At 36.5% G+C, this 20,686-nt stretch overlaps 1 protein-coding gene across 1 annotated transcript; it reads left to right on the plus strand.

Annotated features, from left to right (window-relative positions):
- Positions 1-9,694: 9,694 nt before the first annotated feature.
- Positions 9,695-13,177, plus strand: LOC128601382 (proline-rich protein 29-like). The gene is made up of 4 exons (XM_053614553.1): positions 9,695-9,937; positions 10,719-10,806; positions 12,440-12,546; positions 12,667-13,177. Exons 1-4 carry the CDS (start codon positions 9,875-9,877, stop codon positions 12,868-12,870), a joined length of 462 nt encoding a protein of 153 aa, XP_053470528.1. The 5' UTR covers positions 9,695-9,874; the 3' UTR covers positions 12,871-13,177.
- Positions 13,178-20,686: the final 7,509 nt, after the last annotated feature.

The raw sequence follows: 20,686 nt of genomic DNA on the forward strand, positions 1-20,686 counted from the left end.
GTGAGTGCCATCCTGGTGGCAAATCACATTTTGTTATTAGAGCTGGTATCCCAATCATTGTGCCATTGTAAGCCAGAAAGCACTTACTGTTCTTATCACTTTTCATAAAACTGCCCATAAACTTGGAATATATTTGAGAAAATATTGAGTATTTTCTAAAATGAATATAAAGTATTGATTAATATTTCAGCCCACCACTGTGTCCCTGCCATTTTGGTAACATAAAGTGTGAAAGTGAAGCTAAATATAAATTAATTATTCATTTCTGCTGTTGGCCGTTATTTCTGAAATGTCTTTTCTTTCACACTTGTAAAGTTTGATCACCAAGAATAACCAATGATGCCAATGAAACTTGTATGTAAACTTGTATAATATGTATGTGGGTGTTCCTAGCATCATTCATTATGCACCAAATTTTTCACCTTCTTTCCTAGAGAGATCTGTGCTGGGCTTCACAAATACAGTATCATTCTGTATTTGCTGTGTGTGTGTGTTTAAGTGTAAAAGTGCATGAGTGCGAGATGTTTCTGCATGGACGTGAACATGTTTCATCACTATTTTTCAAAATAATAACCTAAATATACTTAAGTCACACTGGTTTAGAAGTTTGTGCACGCACATACGTACATAGCCACACATAGTGTCACCACAACCTTGCAGTCTTGCAGTAGCAAGTTGGGGTTTCCATGGGAACCAAAACAGATAATGGGCATATAGTTGAGCACATGCCGCAGGGTGTGTAAACTAGTATGCATGTGTATGTGTGTGTGAATGTAAGGGAGATAAGTGAGACGGAAAGAGAAAGTGAGACTGTTTGTGTGTAAAGTGATAGCAAAGCACTGGATGATGATCAACCACATCATCCAGTTATTAGTATCACTGAAGAAGAAAGATTTCAGATCTGATGAATAAAGTGTTTTTATTTTATTTTTATTTTTTTCTTTCCACCCAATTCACCTCTCAGTTTCAGCTTGATTCAGAGTGTTAGGGAATGCATAGGAATACGGTAGGGAAAAATATAAACCTAACAAATGAACTATTCTTTTCACATACGTCATATGGCCAAAAGTATGTGGACACATGACCATCACACCCATATGCAGGCCGTCCCCAAACTGTGGCGACAAATTAATTGTAAAAAATAATTGTATTGAATGCCTTTGTATGCTGTAGCTTTGCAATTTTCCTTCACTGGAACTAAGTGAAGCATGACAATGCTTCACATGTTCCAGCATGACAATGCCCTTGAACACAAAGCAAAACATGGCAAGGTTGATGTGGAAGAACTTGAGTGACCCAAGCCCAACTCCACTGAATGGGATGAATTGGAATGCTGATTGCACACCATGTCTTCTCACTTGACATCAGTGCCAGACCTCAGTAATTCTCTTGTGACTGACAGAAAAATGCTACAGCCATGCTCCCAAAATCTAGTATATCTAGTATCTAGCAAAATCTACCAAAATCTAGTATCTTCTCCAAAAGTGTGGAGAATGTTACAGCAGCAAAGTGGGGACCAACTACATACTAGCGCACATGGTTTTGGAATGAGCACATATGGATGTGATGGGCAGGTGTCCACATACTTTTGGCCATATGGTGTATAAGACCTCTGTGGCAGTAGCATGTACAGGTTTTTTTGTTGTTGTTGTTTTTTGTTTTTTTATTTGTTTTTAATGAGGTGGCTGGGGAGTTTTGATTTTACCTAAGTATGGAAACATTGAGATAATTTGTGTTTGTTTTTTTTCTCTCTTTTTCAGTTGATATACATTAAATATAGTATATTTCTGATGACATTTTGCTAGGGAGTCTTGGTTATAATTAAGTATGGAAATTTTGGATAATGTGTAAATATTGTGTACACATTGTGTAGATATGCGCATATGTATAGATATATGCACATTAAATGTACAGTATACTTTGTGTTGTTTCAAATATGTGCATCTATATATTGTAAATATGTAAGATTGTTTTTTAGTGTTGATTTAAAAAGCAAAGGATGGCCAGAGCACACCAAGACCACATAATAACATTTCTGACAACATAATTCCAAATACTCAGTGATTATTTAACTCAGCATGAGATTGATATGCTTCATTAAGTCTACATGTATTGCAGTGAATTCTCAAGGTTGTGATTTGAGGCTTATTTCAGACTTATTTCAAGGCTTGTGTTACCCATGTGGCCACTCCCCTGCTCAGAGGCAGTGGCATACCAGAAATTTCCATTAATTAACAGTACAAGACAAGAAACTGTTCTTCCTAGATGTTAAGTGCTTGTGAACTCAGAGCTGAGCTTGCAGGATAATAAACACCAAAGACTCTTGGTACACAAAGAATCATGAAAATTCCCCACATATGCACTTGTGGCCTAATTATTGAAAACTATAATAATAATAATGTTTGTGGACTGTATATAATAATCAGTTTCATATACTTATAGCAAACAAAAAAGGTTAAATCTAGAATCCTGGCTGGTTGTTTGGTTTGTCGCTCTGGGGATACGCTTAAAGATTCTGTAAAACCTTATAATAGGTCTTACCTTCCAAGTAGAACCCCTTTACAAAGGTAGAACCACTAAACATCCAAAGATCCTTTGGAGAAACCTTTTTTTCTAAGAGTTTACAAAGTAAGTTCACAATTCTCTTTTTCAAAACCCTTCATGGAACTACAATATGCTGCTTTATCTTGTTCCTTTAATCCTGTCTGGTGTTTGATAAAATATTCATGATGTTTTTGAGTTCTGGCAAACAGCCACAGATGATGAAAAATCAGGTTTTGACTAAAATTGGGTTTTTCTGCCTTTAAGATATCTTGACAGCTCAACTTTAGAAAAAAAAGAAAAGAATAAATGTTCAGTTGAATGAATGAATATTTCTTGAAAAACGATGTAGAAAAGTTTTTTGTTCACTTTTGAAATTCCCTATAGGCTTCCCTCGGCAAAAATGGATTAAATGAATAAAGGGGGTAGATAGTAGTTTCCATGAATCAATATTTATTATTTTTATATTTTATTTATTATATATAAAATTTAATCAAAATTAAAACATATTTTTTTATTGATAATCAGTGTATTTGGTGTATTTCAGAGGAATTGGACTGGAATCTTTAAATGCAATTTTCTCCCTTTCTTGCAATTTGAAATGCAAGGACTTTCCTTGAAATGTGTGCAAAAGAGAGACATTTGTAGTTTTCACAACTGTATATCGTAGAAAATATCAAAATGTCACCATGTTAAGGTTTTTCCCACACTGTCACATATTTTGTCTTGTGTCTACATTTAGGGGTGATAATATACCATATAACTGCAGCACTCCAACCGCGTCAGTTCCAGTGTTGATTTCTGACACAAATAGCAATTGGGCGTGACCAGAAAAAAATTGCCTTAAGCTGAAAGTTATATTGTAACTGTAACAAAACAAAACAAAAAACAGAGTGCTTACACGTTTAATGCAATCAAATGGAGACAACCAGTGAATGAGTTGCTGCACCTGTGAACGCACATTAACATGCCATTTCTTAACTCTTTGCATATGACAGTTATAATGACAGCTTCATTTGTAATTACTGCCAATTATGTTCCATAAAGGTGCATAGTATTTGTGTAGAATCATGCATGGATAATTTATGGCATCATTATGGAGGGAGAATAACTTGTTGGGAAAATTTCAGTGAAGAACTCAGACAAAAGACTTAGTCTGTATTCAAGAATAAATATTACTTATTGGGCAAAGTTTCTTGCACCTTTTTCCTCAGGTATATTCACTGTTGAGACTGCCAGATGCTTTATTACCTCATTACTGACAAATATAGGAAATAGTCCTTTTATAATTTGAATCAAATCAGTAGACAGTTACAGGCCTTATTGGTTTACTGAGCACATTCTTTAAGCATAATCCAATTCACAGCCCATGGATATCATTAAATATCACAATATTGAGTTTAAATGCATCATTATTGCCAGTCTGTACACAAATGTACTAAATATGGGCTTCATCTCAGAACTGATAAGAATACATGCTTTCCCTGCAGTGACATGGAGGACATCCTGACGAGAAAGCTGCTGTAAACACTGATGCTTAAACCATTTATAGTATTATCAGAGGATTCTTGTGTTCTCTATGTATTCTCTGTCGATCTGCAATCACTTTTGACATGAGATTTGGCTAGGCTACACATTCATTTTGCCTTCTGAAACAGTGGAAGTGTAACTTCTGTGTGAGAAACAGAACAATAGAAATATACAAAATATTCAACAGTGTATATAAGTAGTTGCCTCGCACTATACCAATATGCCTCTTTTCTTTTAATCATTGGTTTACAATTACGAGAATTCTTTCTTTAAATATTAAAAAAAGAGCACAACATGTATTTAATGTGTTGCAGCAGGTTTTAGTCAGTTGGTGCAAAGCGCAATCTCTTTTTTTGCGGTCAAGTAATAAAACCAAGTTCTTTCTTTCTTTAAAATTATTTTTTTAGCAACATACTAATGTGATGAAATTGTGAAGAAACACTTTCAGACCTGAATACAATAAGACATAGACTTATTAGATTCCAATGGGATCATTTAAGACCAATTTGGTACACTCGTGCTTCATTTTTAAGCAATTTTTGATATTAACTTAGACTTCCACACTGAATTGGTACTTTTTTTTTTGCTTGTTAAGTCTTGTTAAGTCTATTTCTGCTTTTCTTCTCTCATTGCATCTTTATTCAGTATGTATGATATCTCTGAAGAGATGAGGATAGCAAGGATATGATAGAAAGGATGAAATTGTAGTAATTGAAGTGAAATTGTCCTGCTGGTAATTGTCCAAACAGCAGGACTATCTAACATCTAATATCTGACTCCTATTTTACTATTTTACTATTTAGTGTTCACCTAACCCAGAATGAGTTTTGTTATTCGTTGGAACTGCTTAGACCTGAATTATATGTATGTATGTATGTTTGTATATATATATATAATTAAATATTATATATAAATACAGTGCCCTCCACTAGTAATGGCACCCTAGGTAAATATGAGCAAAGGAGGCTGTGAAAAATTGTCTTTATTGTTTAACCTCTTGATCTTTTGTTCAATAAATCCACAAAAATACTCTGTTGTCATGGATATCAAACAATTGCAAACACAACACAGGTTTATCAAAAAAAAAAAAATGTTAAATATAGGTGTGCAACAATTATTAGTACCCTTTTAGTTAATATTTTGCACTACCTCCCTTTGCCAAGATAACTGAATCTGAGTCTTCTCCTATAATACCTGATGAGGTTGGAGAATACATGGCAAGGGATTTGAGACCATTCCTCCATACAGAATCTCTCCAGATCCTTCAAATTTCGAGGTCCATGCTGGTGGGCTCTCCTCTTCAGTTCACCCCATAGGTTTTCTATGGGTTTCTGGTCAGGAGACTGGGATGGCCATGGCAGGACCTTGATTTTGTGGTCAGTAAACCATTTTTGTGTTGATTTTGATGTATGTTTTGGATCATTGTCCTGCTGGAAAATCCAACCATGACCCATTTTAAGCTTTCTGTCAGAGGCAGTCAGGTTTTCATTTAATATCTGTTGATATTTGATAGAGTCCATGATGCCATGTAGCCTAACAAAATGTCCAGGTCCTCTGGCAGAAAAACAGCCCCGAAATATTAAAGAGCCACCACCATATTTAACCATGGGCATGAGGTACTTTTCCATATGGCTACCTCTCTGTGTGCGCCAAAACCACCTCTGGTGTTTATTGCCAAAAAGCTCTATTTTGGTTTCATCTGACCACAGAACCCGATCCCATTTGAGGTTCCAGTAGTGTCTGGCAAACTGAAGACACTTGAGTTTGTTTTTGGATGAGAATAGCGGCTTTTTTCTTGAAACCCTTCCAAACAACTTGTAGAGCAAATATGCCTTAAAAATAATTATATTAAATGTGTCTTCATTTAAAAAAATACCATAAAGAGCAGTAAACAGTAGTAAATGAAACAAAGTCCATTTTTGTGTGACAAAAAAAATACAAATATAAATAGTAGTCTCTGGTAAATTTGTGCAGTTTTATAAGGAAATTAGCTGGTAAGTTTTATTAAGCATCTTGTAGAACCAGCCAATGTTCTTCTGGAGATTTTTACTGTCACACTTGTTTCTTATTTTTGCAGTAATACCCAGCAGTCTTCATTGTGTTTTTTGTTTGAAAAGTGCTCTCTTACATAATATGCCACTTTCTTTATGACATACAAACAATTAATTTTGTGCTAGAAAACTAATGTTTGGGAATCTAAAATGTTTCTTGTACTGACTTAATAATGTAGAAGCCATAAAATAAAAAATCTATAACAAAGTTTATACTAAAAAAGTACTTTTACACAGTACTTTATATCAGTACAATGTTATGCTACTCCAGGTAACATGGACACAAGGCACTCTCTCATGATGTCTGTGCTGTAATGAATAGCTTCTAAATTACTAAAGCATTTATATGATATATGCTACTCACTCTTAGTGAATGGAGGCACTTTAAGGTTTTACTAAGAGGTGTGAGAGAGATGAGATTTTCTGGTTTCTTCCCACCTCCCCAAAACATGGACTGGTAGGTAGACTCTAAATTGGCCCTCGGTGTGAATGTGTGTGTACACAGTGAAGTTGTATTCCCTCCTTGCACCCAGTGTTCTCAATATAGACTTCAGATCCACTGCCACCCTGACCAAGATAAAGCGGTTACTGAAGATGGATGGATGAAATATGGGTGAATTTTGCTTAATAGAGAGAGAGAAAGAGTGTGCAAGAGAGAGATGCCAAATATGAATAACAGTGACAGGTAGGGAAAAAAAGTGGAGTTTGCAAATTGTCTATAACTAAGTAAGGGAAACTTGGCTTGATTGCAGATTTCACAGAAAGTTTCTTCGAACCAGTGTCTCCACTTCCAAAGCACCCACACAGGGCCTTCTCACCTTCAGAGAACTGGAGATACAGGGGCTCTTTCCCTGAACATTGAAACCTTATTACTCTGCGAGGGAGGCTAAGCTTTTGAGTAATTGTAGCCTATCTAACAGAATGAATGTTGACTCAATACAACAAGCAACACCCTCAGACAGCACTGTCCAAATGCATTTTTCTTATTTCTTTTCAAGAGCGCAGTAGTGTAGCCGTGATGAGTTGCCTCACTCTGTCTCTCTCTTCTCATCAGTTTAAATGCACTCATATATCTTTACTGCATAATTATGATAACTATAGATATTTTATGACACTTCAAATCTCATAATCTCATCTCTTCCCCTCCCTTTCACCCTCTCTCTCTCTGGTGCCCACACAGTGACTGGGCTTTTAAAAATAGCGGCGATCCTTCCAGTCTGTGGCGCACGCCTTGATTAATTACTACGTATGTGTTGCTGTGGGTGGATGGGTGTGAGCGAGAGAGAGAGAGAGAGAGATTGCAGATGTTAGGAGGATGAGGAATGAAGCCTACAGTGGTCAACACATTAAGGGTACGTTTACACAACAATTATATATTAAAAAACAGAAAGGTTTTTTCACGGATCCGTGAAAATGACTAAAAACGCTGTATTATGCATGCCAGGCCAGTAGTTGGCGATGTCAATTTGTCTAGAAACACTATGCACCTGTGCATATAAGCATTCACGTGAACGTGTCACAGTCCTGTAATCCGCCATTGTAGTTTTGAATGTCTCGCACGTTGTTTTGAAATACTTGCGTACATGCCTATAGACTGAACACGTAATACATATGTGCATGACGTCATCGTTTTCACAAATTCTCTTTTTTGTATGTTTACATGGAGATGATAATTGTCTTAAGGCAATTTTATCTTTTAAAAAAACTTTCAAAAAAAGTTTGCGTTTTCAGGCCCCAAAACACCGTTGTCGTGTAAATGAACAGCCAAATCACATAAAAAGTTTTCCGTTTTTAGTTGAAAACATTGTCTTGTAAACGGCCCTTAAGAAACAAAAAAACAGCAACAAAATAATAATTAAATTTTGTTAGCTGCACATCCAAAAGTGGAAATTAACAAACTACATGTCCTCTCTTTACCGAGTGTAAGCACATAGGTCACTGTAATAGTACTTTTTTTGAGTATATTTCAATCATAGCACTTTTATTTGAGTTTATTTAAAAAAAAAATATTCAAATTTGCTACATATTCTGATCATTATTACATAGTAAAAAAATGCATTTAACCCCAGAATATTGTGTCAATTAAAACCAGCATGTGCAAATTTTAATGTACTTTTTAATTAATTTAATTTAGAGACCAAATAAAAATAAAACAGTTTCCTGCAGAAAGTCTACACTTCAGATCCCAAATGCCTATCAGCAGCATCAAAACAGATCAAAACAGTTGAGGCAAAACCTGTGGTGATATCAGAGATTTCAAACCTTAAAATCCAACCTGCGGACACATGACCTACATCACCCCATCTATCTTATCAACACTGCATTGGCTCCCTGTAAAATTTTGCATCGGTTATAAGATACTACTATTGACATAGTATTGACAAAGCACTGAATGGTCTCTCACCACAGTACCTGAGCGAACATTTGGTCTTTTATGATCCACCACACCTACTTCGATCAAAAGGTGCAGGCTATTTGTTGGGACCTTGAATAGTGAAGGCTACATCAGTGGGATGAGCTTTCTCTTACAAAGCCCTTCCAATTAGTGTTTGGGACTCAGACACAATCTCAGTGTTTAAGACCAGGCTGAAAACATATTTGTTTAGACAAGCTTTTTGTGAATAGGTTTTTTTTTTTTTTTTTAGGTAAAGGAGCAGATCCAGAGGGCATAGGGTATTGTGGGGAACTGGAATATTTGGATGCTGTCGCTCCCCCACTTTCACCCAGGTTTGTTGATGGTGAGTGGCTGCCCGCCTTATGTCCCAGGGCGCCCTCATGTCTGTGTTGCATTCTTTGGACCTCAATTCATGTGAACAGTTATGCTATGATGACCAGGACTACAATTGCTATTATAGCCTTAGCACTGCAATTACCACAAACAGTTTTGCATTCAAATCTCCATCAGTGAACAATGGATAAGTTCAGACTTCATGTAAAAAAGAAATTTTCCTGGTTACACAACTGCACTATTTGAGCATATAATATTAGCACATTTATAGAAGGGATTTATTTATAATTACACTACCTGTTCTCACCCAGATGAGGACGGGTTCCCTTTTGAATCTGGCTCCTCTCAAGGTTTCCTCCTCATATCATCTCAGGGAATTTTTCCTTGCCACCGTCACCTCTGGCTTGCTCATTAGGGACAAATTCATAGATTTAATATTTATATTCTGAATTTATATATTTCTGTAAAGCTGCTTTGGGTCAATGTCCATTGTGAGAAGCGCTATACAAATAAAACTGAATTGAATATTGGATAGTCACTGGATGTTGTATGCCAGCCAGTAACATCTCCAATACAGCAGTGGGTGTTGATTCTTTGCTTTAAGACTTTTTTTTTGCACGATCAAAGCAGCAAAAGTAACAGATAAAAGAAGTGGTTTGTAGCTTGAACACTCCACCATTGTCCATGCAAAATAAAAAATAAAATTAATTTATTAACGCACACACTGTCACCCACACATTAAAATCCCCAGTGTTAAATCAACTCCTACAGTGTTTATATAAGTCTATTTGGACACAACTGTGAGTGTGGGTGTAAATGCAACCGTGGGGAATTTTAGTGCGCATATGTTAAGCTATTTTCATGTAAAGTAATTAATGGGACACCTATCACACATGCTTCCTTTGTTCCTTCGTTCATAGTGCAGAGTGAAAGCAAAGCTTGTTTGTGTCCCTGCACCAAGGCAACGTTACACACGCAGGTGGTGAGGCTTCACAAAGTTGGAGCTGAACTGCAGTACACAAGCATGGAACAGTCAGCACAGATCCAGCAGGATGATTTCTCACACTTTCAACTCATTCAACAACCGGTGAGTCCTCGATGAGTACCAGTCTACCAGCTGAGAGTTTTTATGCAGCTGGACAACATATGTGACGGACTGCAGATGTGAAAAGATACAGTAGATAATGCTATGTAAAGTTTAATTAAGGAACAGAACATGAAAAATACTCAGTGATAAATGAATAGCTCCTTAAAATTCCTTCTGGGTTAAAACTTTTCATTTCTTTAGCTTCAGTGAAGTTACTGAATAATATGCATTAAGATACATAACCAAATAATAGAGATTTCAAAGGGTTAAAATCTATGGCAAGGGGTTTCAACTAAAATTTGTCAAGGTCCAGTTAGATAAAATTCGTTAAGTATCCGCTTAAGTAACTAACATGACTAGCATTACCTTTTAATGCTTAACAATCAAGGATGAGTTGATGCCTATAATTAAGGAGATTTTAAGTGGTTTTGATGCAAATTTTTCACTAGTGCCATGGATTCTTAACATATTTAATTTGATGTAAGGAGACTAAACATATACTTCTTTTCCTATTTGCATTTACGCATTCAGTTTAAAGTCAGTTCACTAACGAGACCAGACAGGGTACTCTCCCTTATCTGACATAATGTCTCTAGCCCTGTTGCTAGTCTGGTTCACGTTTGGTCTTTTGAAATACCTTGCTGACAGTTGATGGTGAGTTTGATTTGCAATGTTGCAGTCCCTCCTTGCTCTGTGTTTCAAATGAAAAAGAGCACAGTGACCCCTTCACTGAAGTCATTTAATGTATTTACACACCAGCCTCTCTCTCTCTCTTCTACAGGCCCCTCAGCCTGTTACACTCTTCCAGCAGTTTCCCTCAGCAATGGCTCCACCTGCACCAACTTTACGGCCGGGACACATCAGGGAGGGTACGGCACCACACACCCACACCTAAATCGGAGTCTTTCAGTGCCATAACCACTAACATAGACCTAAAAATAATTTCAGTGGTGTAAAACATTGTTATAACACTATCAGGTGTCACCCAGAAGAGGATGTGCACCTCTCAAATTGTCACATTAGGGAGTTTTTCCTCCCCATCATCACCTGTTTGAATGTTCATGTACTGAATTTGAAAACTTCAACATAGGTGTGTGTACTATATGAAGTGCCTGCAGTACAAAAAACTACATCTTAGAAAGTGAAATGATCTTGAATATTGTATTAAATGTATGTAGTATTTCCTATTATTCAATTACCATAAATCAAATACTGTAGATGATTATTAAAGCTTTTATTATTATTATTATTATTATTATTATTATTATTATTATTATTTACTAATTACAAAGTAGAAATACTACAATATTAAAATATTTTACATTTATTTCTTGGAAAAGTGAAATTGTAGAATTTGTAAAGCTTTAAATGTGTAAAAGCATCTAAAACATACCAAATAACCTTATATTTATTTATAATAATCTCATAATAAGAAATATTACATAAATTTACCCATATTCAAAATATTTTCAGTTGCTTAGATATACATTTTATTCAGTGTGGTAAATCCCATTAGTGTAAAGAAAGAGTTTTGTTTGAAGCAGTTGGTGAGTAAACAAGATCATTTTGCATATTGGGCTAGAGAATGTGGACATCTGCCCTATTAGTCATATTACCTCTTACTGTGAAATCTTGGCTGTGTTTATTGATGAAACATATCCGACTCTCTAGTGAATGATTCAAATATAACCTTAATATGTTTTGTTACATAAATATTCAGTGTGATGGATATGACCAAAGTGCTATATGTAATAAATACAGCATCAAAATAAAGGACATTGCTTTTATAGTGTCTGAAAAAATATAAAAGACACAGCGAATTCTAGTTTAGTTTGGATATCATGGATGTTCTCGATATAGCCAAATAACCAATTAAGTTACAATCTGTTTAATTTTATGCTGAAACTACATTTAGAATAAATAAGCGTTAGATATAGTGCATAGTTTGTGACGTTTGGGACAGGTTGTACCCTGTACAATGTGCACTGCATGTTATTTACCTAGAAATAATATTGTAGTATTTTACATGTATCTAATAAAATGCGTACGACTAACTAACGTGAGACTTTGCCTCTTATCTCAATATCCATATCCATCTTCACATTTTGCAAAGACTTCACACTCACCAAAAGTGTGTTCCAGATTCAATCCCAGGTACATTCTCAATTATTTTGGCTTACATATTTCTCAAATATGTGCCTCAGAGTCGCCATGTATTTTTGGTGATACTGTGATAACCAATGTGACCATTGTGTTTCATCTCATTTAGTCTAAATGAGACGAACACTAAATGCAGTTTGTAGAGCACTGATTACAGTTCTCTTTCACATCACACATATGCATAGTCATCTAACAAAAAGAGATGTGTTCACAAAGCACTATCTAGTGGGGGCTCATGGGTATGGCATGCATAAAGATTTGTGATGACTTTCTCTTGAGTATCTTACAGTCTTCCAGTGAGTGCTAGAGCTACCAGTATACTGTAGTGTGTATCTTTGACAGATCTTGTAGAGCTGATGATGATGCAGAATGCTCAGATGCACCAAGTCATCATGAACAACATGACCATGTCTGCACTTAGTTATTTTGGCTACATGCAAGCACCTGAGGTAAATAAAATACTCATGCAAGCAGCCTTTTGAATTGAGGTTTTTTTTTTTTCCTTGTTAACTATGCATGCAAAAGTTGCATAGTGCAGCTTAACCTTTTTATGCTTTACATTAAAACAGCATCCAGGTCCACCTGTAACAGCTGAGGTGGATCCGGAGGTGTATCATCACCACTACCCCTGTCCCCCCTGTGAATCTTACCCTGTATGGGTTCCTATGTCTCTGGCACCGATGCAGTCTCAGGTCCCTCTTCAGACCATTCCAAGCTTTCAGGATCCTACATACCCTCTACACAACACCCACGTAGAACACAGAGACAGGTGAGAGAACACACATCCTGATTTACACTAGAACTTTATGTCCCCAGAACAGCCGTAGCTTTGGTACTTTAATTCAAGAATTTCCTGAGAGTTATGTTATATTGCTCAGAGTTACTCAGAATTATTAGTTAAGATCAGGGTCACTAGGTTTGTGTGAGGAACCGAACCAATGGCCATTAAAAACTAGTCCAAAAACCAACCGAATACTTGTATTGTAAATGACATTTACAGAATAACATCATACAGTAGTGAGAAAATCAAATAGTTTTCCTAAAAAGTATAACTCAGGGACCAAATGGCCTTATATTATATGTATTGCCATAAAGAACACCTATAACTTTTAAGCATTGTTTTATTTCAAAAACAGACAAAACAGAAGTCATTTTTGCACATTCTTGCTTAGGGAGAGTCTGAAATAAGCTAACAACAAAATAATAAGCCAAATTGAAAAAGCTGAAACAGCTTTTGGTGCCTTATCACATGTTAGGTGCCTTGGTTAGAATCTAGATAGCCATCTATCGCTATCTCACAGTATTTTTTTTTTATTGAACATTTCTGCTGAACATTTCTGCTGAACATTTCTGCTGAACTAAACATTTCTGCTGAACATTTCTGCTGAACATTTCTGCTGGACATTTCTGCTGAACTAAACATTTCTGCTGAACATTTCTGCTGGACATTTCTGCTGGACTACACATTTCTGCTGAACTACACATTTCTGCTGAACATTTCTGCTGAACATTTCTGCTGAACTAAACATTTCTGCCGAACATTCCTGCTGAACATTCCTGCTGGACATTTCTGCTGAACTAAACATTGCTGCTGAACATTGCTGCTGAACATTTCTGCTGAACATTTCTGCTGAACATTTCTGCTGGACATTTCTGCTGAACTAAACATTTCTGCTGGACATTTCTGCTGAACATTTCTGCTAGACATTTCTGCTGAACTAAACATTTCTGCTGAACTAAACATTTCTGCTGGACATTTCTGCTGAACATTTCTGCTGAACTAAACATTTCTGCTGAACTAAACATTTCTGCTGGACATTTCTGCTGAACATTTCTGCTGAACTAAACATTTCTGCTGAACATTCCTGCTGAACATGCCTGCTGGACATTTCTGCTGAACTAAACATTGCTGCTGAACATTTCTGCTGAACATTCCTGCTGGACATTTCTGCTGAACTAAACATTGCTGCTGAACATTTCTGCTGAACTAAACATTTCTGCTGAACTAAACATTTCTGCTGAACATTCCTGCTGAACATTCCTGCTGGACATTTCTGCTGAACTAAACATTGCTGCTGAACATTTCTGCTGAACATTTCTGTTGAACATTTCTGCTGAACTAAACATTTCTGCTGAACTAAACATTTCTGCTGAACTAAACATTTCTGCTGAACATTTCTGCTGGACATTTCTGCTGAACTAAACATTTCTGCTGAACATTTCTGCTGGACATTTCTGCTGAACTAAACATTTCTGATGAACATTTCTGCTGAACACGTCTACCAAGCATGTCTGCTGAACATCCCCTTTTTTCTTCTCTCCTCCCCTCCCTTTCCCAAATATTCCATTGAGAAGAAAAAAAAACAAAAAAACAAACAAAACAAAAAAAAAAACAAAACAAATTGAGCAACACACAGCAGTAAACATTCACAGGTTTTTTGTCTTTTTATACTAACAAAGGAAAACAAAATTAAAAGGAAACCAGCCCCCCCCCCCCCCCGCTCATCATGGCTACCCAATAACTATCGCTGGATATATAGATATTGTAAGACCCAACAACAGGCACAAAAATTTAAGTGGGAAGTGTGTGTAACTCCATAAAGTATACGATAAAGGGATGCCATTTATAAAAAAAAAACTTGTCCGTACAACCCTTCATTGTATACCTTATTTTCTCGAGTTTTAGAAAAAAAATCACGTCCTTTAGCCACTGGGAGATAGATGGGTATTTAGCAGACTTCCAATGCAACAGTAGGGAACGTCTTGCTATAAGGGATGTGAAAGCAATAACATCCTTTTGTATCGAGCTCAATGGAACTGAGTCATCAGGAATACCAAATACAGCAGACAATGGGAAAGGCTTTAAATCTACCCTAAGAACAGTGGACATGATGGTAAAAAAAACCAGACCAAAAACCATGGAGAGCAGGGCAGAAGAAAAACATATGGCCAAGATGGCAGGGAGAGCCATGGCATTTATCACACTTGTCCTCTACGTCAGGATACATCACAGAAAGTCTCGACTTGGACAGATGGACTCTGTTTAAAACTTTGAGCTGTATAAGTCCAAGACGAGCACAAGAAGTGGTAGACTGTACCCTCCCTATAGCACGTTCCCAACACTCCTCACTTATCTGTACTCCTAACTCCGTTTTCCACACATTCCTAATTTTGTTACTCAACTCACTACCTAGCGCCAGAATAAAATCATAAATCCTAGAAATCATTCCTCTCTGATGTGGATTGTTTGAAAACAAGCTTTCCCAAGCCTGTTCAGGAGGTGCAGAGGGGAAACAGGAAAACATCTAGAAACGAAACGAAACACCTATAACTATAATTAAAGCACATTTGCTGACAAGCACTTTCATACCAAAAAAAAAAGTGAACTCTTTTAAATTCTTATACAATCAACACAGCTGGATCCCCTTATTTCTACTGAATCACTAGGTTTACAATTTAATCTTAACCACATGCCACATACATACTATAAGTAAATAATGTATTTATGTTTAGAACTTAGAAAATCTCTTATATCTCTCAAATCTTTAAAAAAACAACAACAAATAAAAACATGGCTGCAAGTCAAAAGCAGTTCAATACTTGCTTGAAATGTGCCAATCTGGCAACCCAGGTAGATTGCTACCTAACCCTACCTAGAAGTCAACTAGCCCGAAAACATTTAACAACTTTCTCTGAAGACATTAGCTGCGACTCACGTTGGTGCAAAAAGCTACGGGTGTATCCTGACTAGAGGTCGACCGATAGTGGATTTTACTGAAGCCGATAACTAAGTTGGGAAGTACCTGCCTATAACCGATTAATCAACTGATGGGTTAGGGTTAGGGTTATGAAAACATAACACTCAAAGTAAAATATTGCTGAACTTTATTACAGAACTAAACAGTACTGAATGTACTGGACCTTTTAAATGAAATAAACATATACATATTAATATTTATTAACTATTAAAGTAAATAAAAGATAGACATCCAAACTGAACCAAAAAGTAACACTCCAAACAACAAATAAAAGAGACAACCAAAATAAATAAAAAACACTTCAAACAACACAACAAAATTAGTCAGTGATAGTTTTATTTCGTGTCTAGAGGCCGTGCTCGTACTGTATAATGACAGCAGACACTTCTCAGTAGCTCCCACAACGGATGCAACCTGGAAAAAACTCCGTGACCAATAGTTTCAGCAATCGGTTATCGGTGCCGATTAATTGGCAAAACCTCTCAAGCGGTCGACCTCCAATCCTGACAGAAGTAAAGGTGTTGTAAGAAAACACAGAGTTATAGGGTAATCGTTTCAAACAATACTGCTTTACATTAAGAAAATTCTACAGTATTTCTACAGAAAACTAGAAATACTGATAAATGTTTCATTTAAGGTTTGGTAATAAACTATTCAGAAGTCAATAATTCATGTGTTACTGAATAAAACATGATTCATTCATAATCAATTAATGAATAATTCATATATGAAGTTAAAAATCCATTAAAAAAAATGTTTTACTGTGTAGGTATCAATTTGATTCAGGCCTTCACTCTACATTATCAAAGTCTCTGATACTCTATGCAGGCTTATATGTATATTTATCTATTTACAAGCTGCTACCATATATCATTACTTATAAATTTAAATCAAAATACACAGAATACAAATGCCTGTAAGTGAATAATGATAGGTGAAGGCAGTTATTCTTATTGAACATTTTTCAATGATATTGCCATATGCACACACCATAACAGACAAAAGTACCATTTTGCAGGAAAGCCGTTCTTCCTCCTCCACCACCCAGTGCAACAGGAACTGTCGGACCAGATGTTCCTCTTGCTGCAGGTACACACACACACACACACACACACACACACACACACACACACACACACACACACACACACACACACACACAAACTAATTTCTTTGGAGATGTTCATGGTGATCCAGAATGTAGATAACTCCAGAGAATAGCTTGGAGGTGACAGCTGAAAACACCTGAATGTCCAAATTTCTTTCTCTCTCTCTCTCTCTCTCTCTCTCTCTCTCTCTCTCTCTCTCTCTCAGAGCATTATGAAGTAGAAAGAATGCAGCAAATATAAGAGGAAACACAGAACTGAAACACTAATCTTACTTGGATGGACTTTCATATAAACACTGACAAACATTACATCAAATCAAGAACTAACTGACCATTCTTGCTATGTAATGTGAGAATATATTGTAATAAAGTGATTAAACAACAGACAAATTATTTTATTTAATCACTTCAGCTTTTAACAAATTTTAGCTCTAGTTACAATTTATTTCTCTCATATCTAATGAACTACAACTTCACATTCATCTGAGAGTTTTCCTCATGAAATATTTCATTCATTTTTTGTACTAATGTTGTAAAATTTGAAAGATAATTCACGATTTCCCCAGTTTTCTTTTTTTTTTATTGTTTTTATTTATTTATAGGTCTAGGAAAAGCACAATAGGTATAATTCCATGATGTGATTTAGAAGTCGCTAATGATCCAATTGCATTTCTTTGCTTTGTTGACTTGAAATTATTCATTTCTAACAGTGCAGCAGACAACAGCTTACTTGGCAAAAGTATCAGGATATCTTTTGATTGTAAACATAAATGTGGAGCCCAAAAGCAAAAAAGAGATGAAAGAGAAAGAATTTTCGGGGCAAATCCTCCATGATTATATATATGGCCATCAAATGAGTGAGTAACCTAACTGGCTTTGTTCTTATTTGGACATATCCACGATGCCAGAATTTGCATATAGTGCTATGATGTTTAAAGCTTTGTACTCAGGCAACAGTGCCAGAATAATGCTGTGGGCACAAATGCCATTGTTTGTGTCTGTGTGAATAACTTGTTGCTTAGTATGCTTCCACTACTATGGAAGACAAATACTATGAATTATTCACTAACTACAGTGAAATACACAGGATGTAGTTACTAAAGTGATAAATGTAAGTGCTGGGCTCTAGTAGTTGTGGTGAGTAACCATTTTGTTATAACATTTACCCATTCAATAAAGTACTGCAAACAGATTCCAGTCAAATTTTACACATACAATTTTTGTTTGTAAATATTGATCCAGTAAAATAAAATTAAGGGGAATTATAAATGTCATAACATCATAACAGTTGCACAATCAACATATAAATACTCACCAGGAAATGGACGCATCAAATTGCAATGTAGCGGGAATACTGCATCGCCCACAAACGTGTGTGGCGCCATGACATCTGTGCCTGGCAAAGTGGTTGGAGGTGGTAAACCTAGTTTTTCTTCTAGGAGTCTGGACCTGAAGGCACTGTCTTTAAAGATGCAGCCGTCGCTTTGGCAACTGTAGGCTCAAACATCTACCACCGTAAAGCAGTAGTGAGCGTCACACGCTGCCATCAGCACAATCGAGTGTGTCCCTTTATAATTAAAATAGTCACTACCCAAGTTGGGATGAGCTCTGATCTGTACATGCTTCTCATCGATGGCACCAACACACAGTGGGAAGTTTTACTGCTGAATATCCCATTAACCAGATTTTTTGTAGAATTTTTGTAGAAATGTACAACCAATAAACAAACCAATATAGTATATATTGGTTACAGACTAGACATGTCATTTATATATTTTATAAAACTATAAGACAAATAACAGTTCGTTGCATCTTATGTGCTAATCAAAAATTACCTCCCAACATCCATCCATCTTCCATAACGCTTATCTACATAACGCTTTATATTATATATTAGTGGCTATATAACACTTATATACAGGGTCACAGGGGAGCCTCCCATTGGATGGGGTGCCTACCCATTGCAGGGCACAATCGCACACGTTCACATACTATGGACAATTTGGAAATGCCATAAATCTACAACACATATCTTTGGACTGGCGGAGGAAACCGGAGTCCCTGGAGGAAACCCCCGAAACATGGGAAGAACCTACAAACTCCATACACGGGAGGAAGGATTCAAATCCCCAGCCAGGGGAGGCAAACATGTGTAAGGCAAACATGCTGATCACTAAGCATTGTGAGAATGAAATAAATCCACTGTGCAATATTCTCAGACACACTTCTGAACTGTCAAAGTGTAAACATGGACCGCTTTTGATTGATTAATCTGTTGTGTGAAACATGGCAGTGAAAGTAAAGAGGGTAATTCTATCATCTGAACAGCAGAGGTCAGTGAGGGCTCCTCTGTCCATGTGAGGATGAGTCAGCGATTATAATTAGCAAACTGTTTCTGTGTTTTAAATGTGTTTATGTGTGTGTGATTGGACAGAAGTATAGGAGGCGAATGTGACTAATACATTGCTTCTCTTTTGCTCAGTGTGTGAGTGTATGTGAGTTTTATAAGGTGTGTGTGCTGCTTAGCTAGGCCTTGCATGATGAACTCACTCACATATTATGATAGCATGGACTGATTTGGATCATCAGTTGAAATATGAAGCTGGTTGCCCTGGTTAAACAAATGAGCAAACAGCAACAGGGTGAATCTGTATGTGTACTTGGATTCAGGTGTTAATGGAACACTTAGCTAACAAGTATGTAAACCTAGCCTTCAGTTTAGCATTGTGCAACTACAATAGTCTCAATAATACTATAACAACATATAACAACAAGCAGCGATCTGAGGGTTCCAAGCACCATTCTCCAATAGCACCCCAGTGGCCAGTTCTTGCCAAGTTACATAGAACGATAAACAGGTATGGTCTATTATTACTTTTGAACATACTAGGGAAATGCCTGCAGTCATGATAAGTAACCCAGTCATCATTAGAATCATCCAATAACAGATTAGCACAACAATACAGTACACCAAATTTCAGCTTGATCAGACTTGCAGTTCTAAGAAACAATGATTTGAACTTACCTCCACCCTCTAGGAATGACCACATAGCAATCTTCACAGACTGCCTCTGAATTTTGTCCTGAATACGTCTTACAAATTTATATGCAATTCCATACAACCAATAATGACTTACAGCTGTTTGAGTAAATTAAGCTCCACCCTGCTAGAATCAATTGGCATGTATCAGCCATACTGTTTACAGATCACAACATGGATTATTATTGAGGATTAGACACACTAACTGAGTAACTGAGTATCCAACTAATGTTGTGAAGATATGCCAAAAATTGTTGGACTAGTTCTCAAAAGCTGGTTTTGTACATTATGCAAATTAGCTGAAGATCTAAGTGAACTAAATGGAAGAATAAGAAGAAGAAGAAGAGGAAGCAGAAGAAGAAGAAGAAGAATATCCTAGTGACCCCCCCCCCCCCCCCCAAAAAAAAAAAAAAACACCTCCTGTGCTTGGACCCCTAGAATAATTTGGCTCAGTAATACCATTTTGATTTTAATTTCTAACAGTTCCACTTCTTTGAACCATTTCTTCTGTCACATGTTGAGTTTGGCACCCGTTTGGTGAAGCTAGTGTTTGGGTGCTTATTTTACATAAGTGCATGAGGCATGTGGCCTTTGATCACAGCTACAAGACATGCCAACTGTGTGTGTGTGTGTGTGTGTGTGTGTGTGTGAAATGAGTTGTGCTGGTTAGCAGAGCCATTCTC

Source organism: Ictalurus furcatus, chromosome 2 (genome assembly GCF_023375685.1).
Source record: "Ictalurus furcatus strain D&B chromosome 2, Billie_1.0, whole genome shotgun sequence".
NCBI lineage: Eukaryota > Metazoa > Chordata > Actinopteri > Siluriformes > Ictaluridae > Ictalurus > Ictalurus furcatus.

Bases quoted from the DNA above. Each gene is read 5' to 3' on its own strand.
- LOC128601382 (XM_053614553.1), top strand. From the start codon at position 9,875: ATGGAACAGTCAGCACAGATCCAGCAGGATGATTTCTCACACTTTCAA. The intron at 10,807-12,439 runs GTACGGCACCAC...TATCTTTGACAG, and splicing joins GCCGGGACACATCAGGGAGG to ATCTTGTAGAGCTGATGATG. The intron at 12,547-12,666 runs GTAAATAAAATA...ACATTAAAACAG, and splicing joins GCTACATGCAAGCACCTGAG to CATCCAGGTCCACCTGTAAC.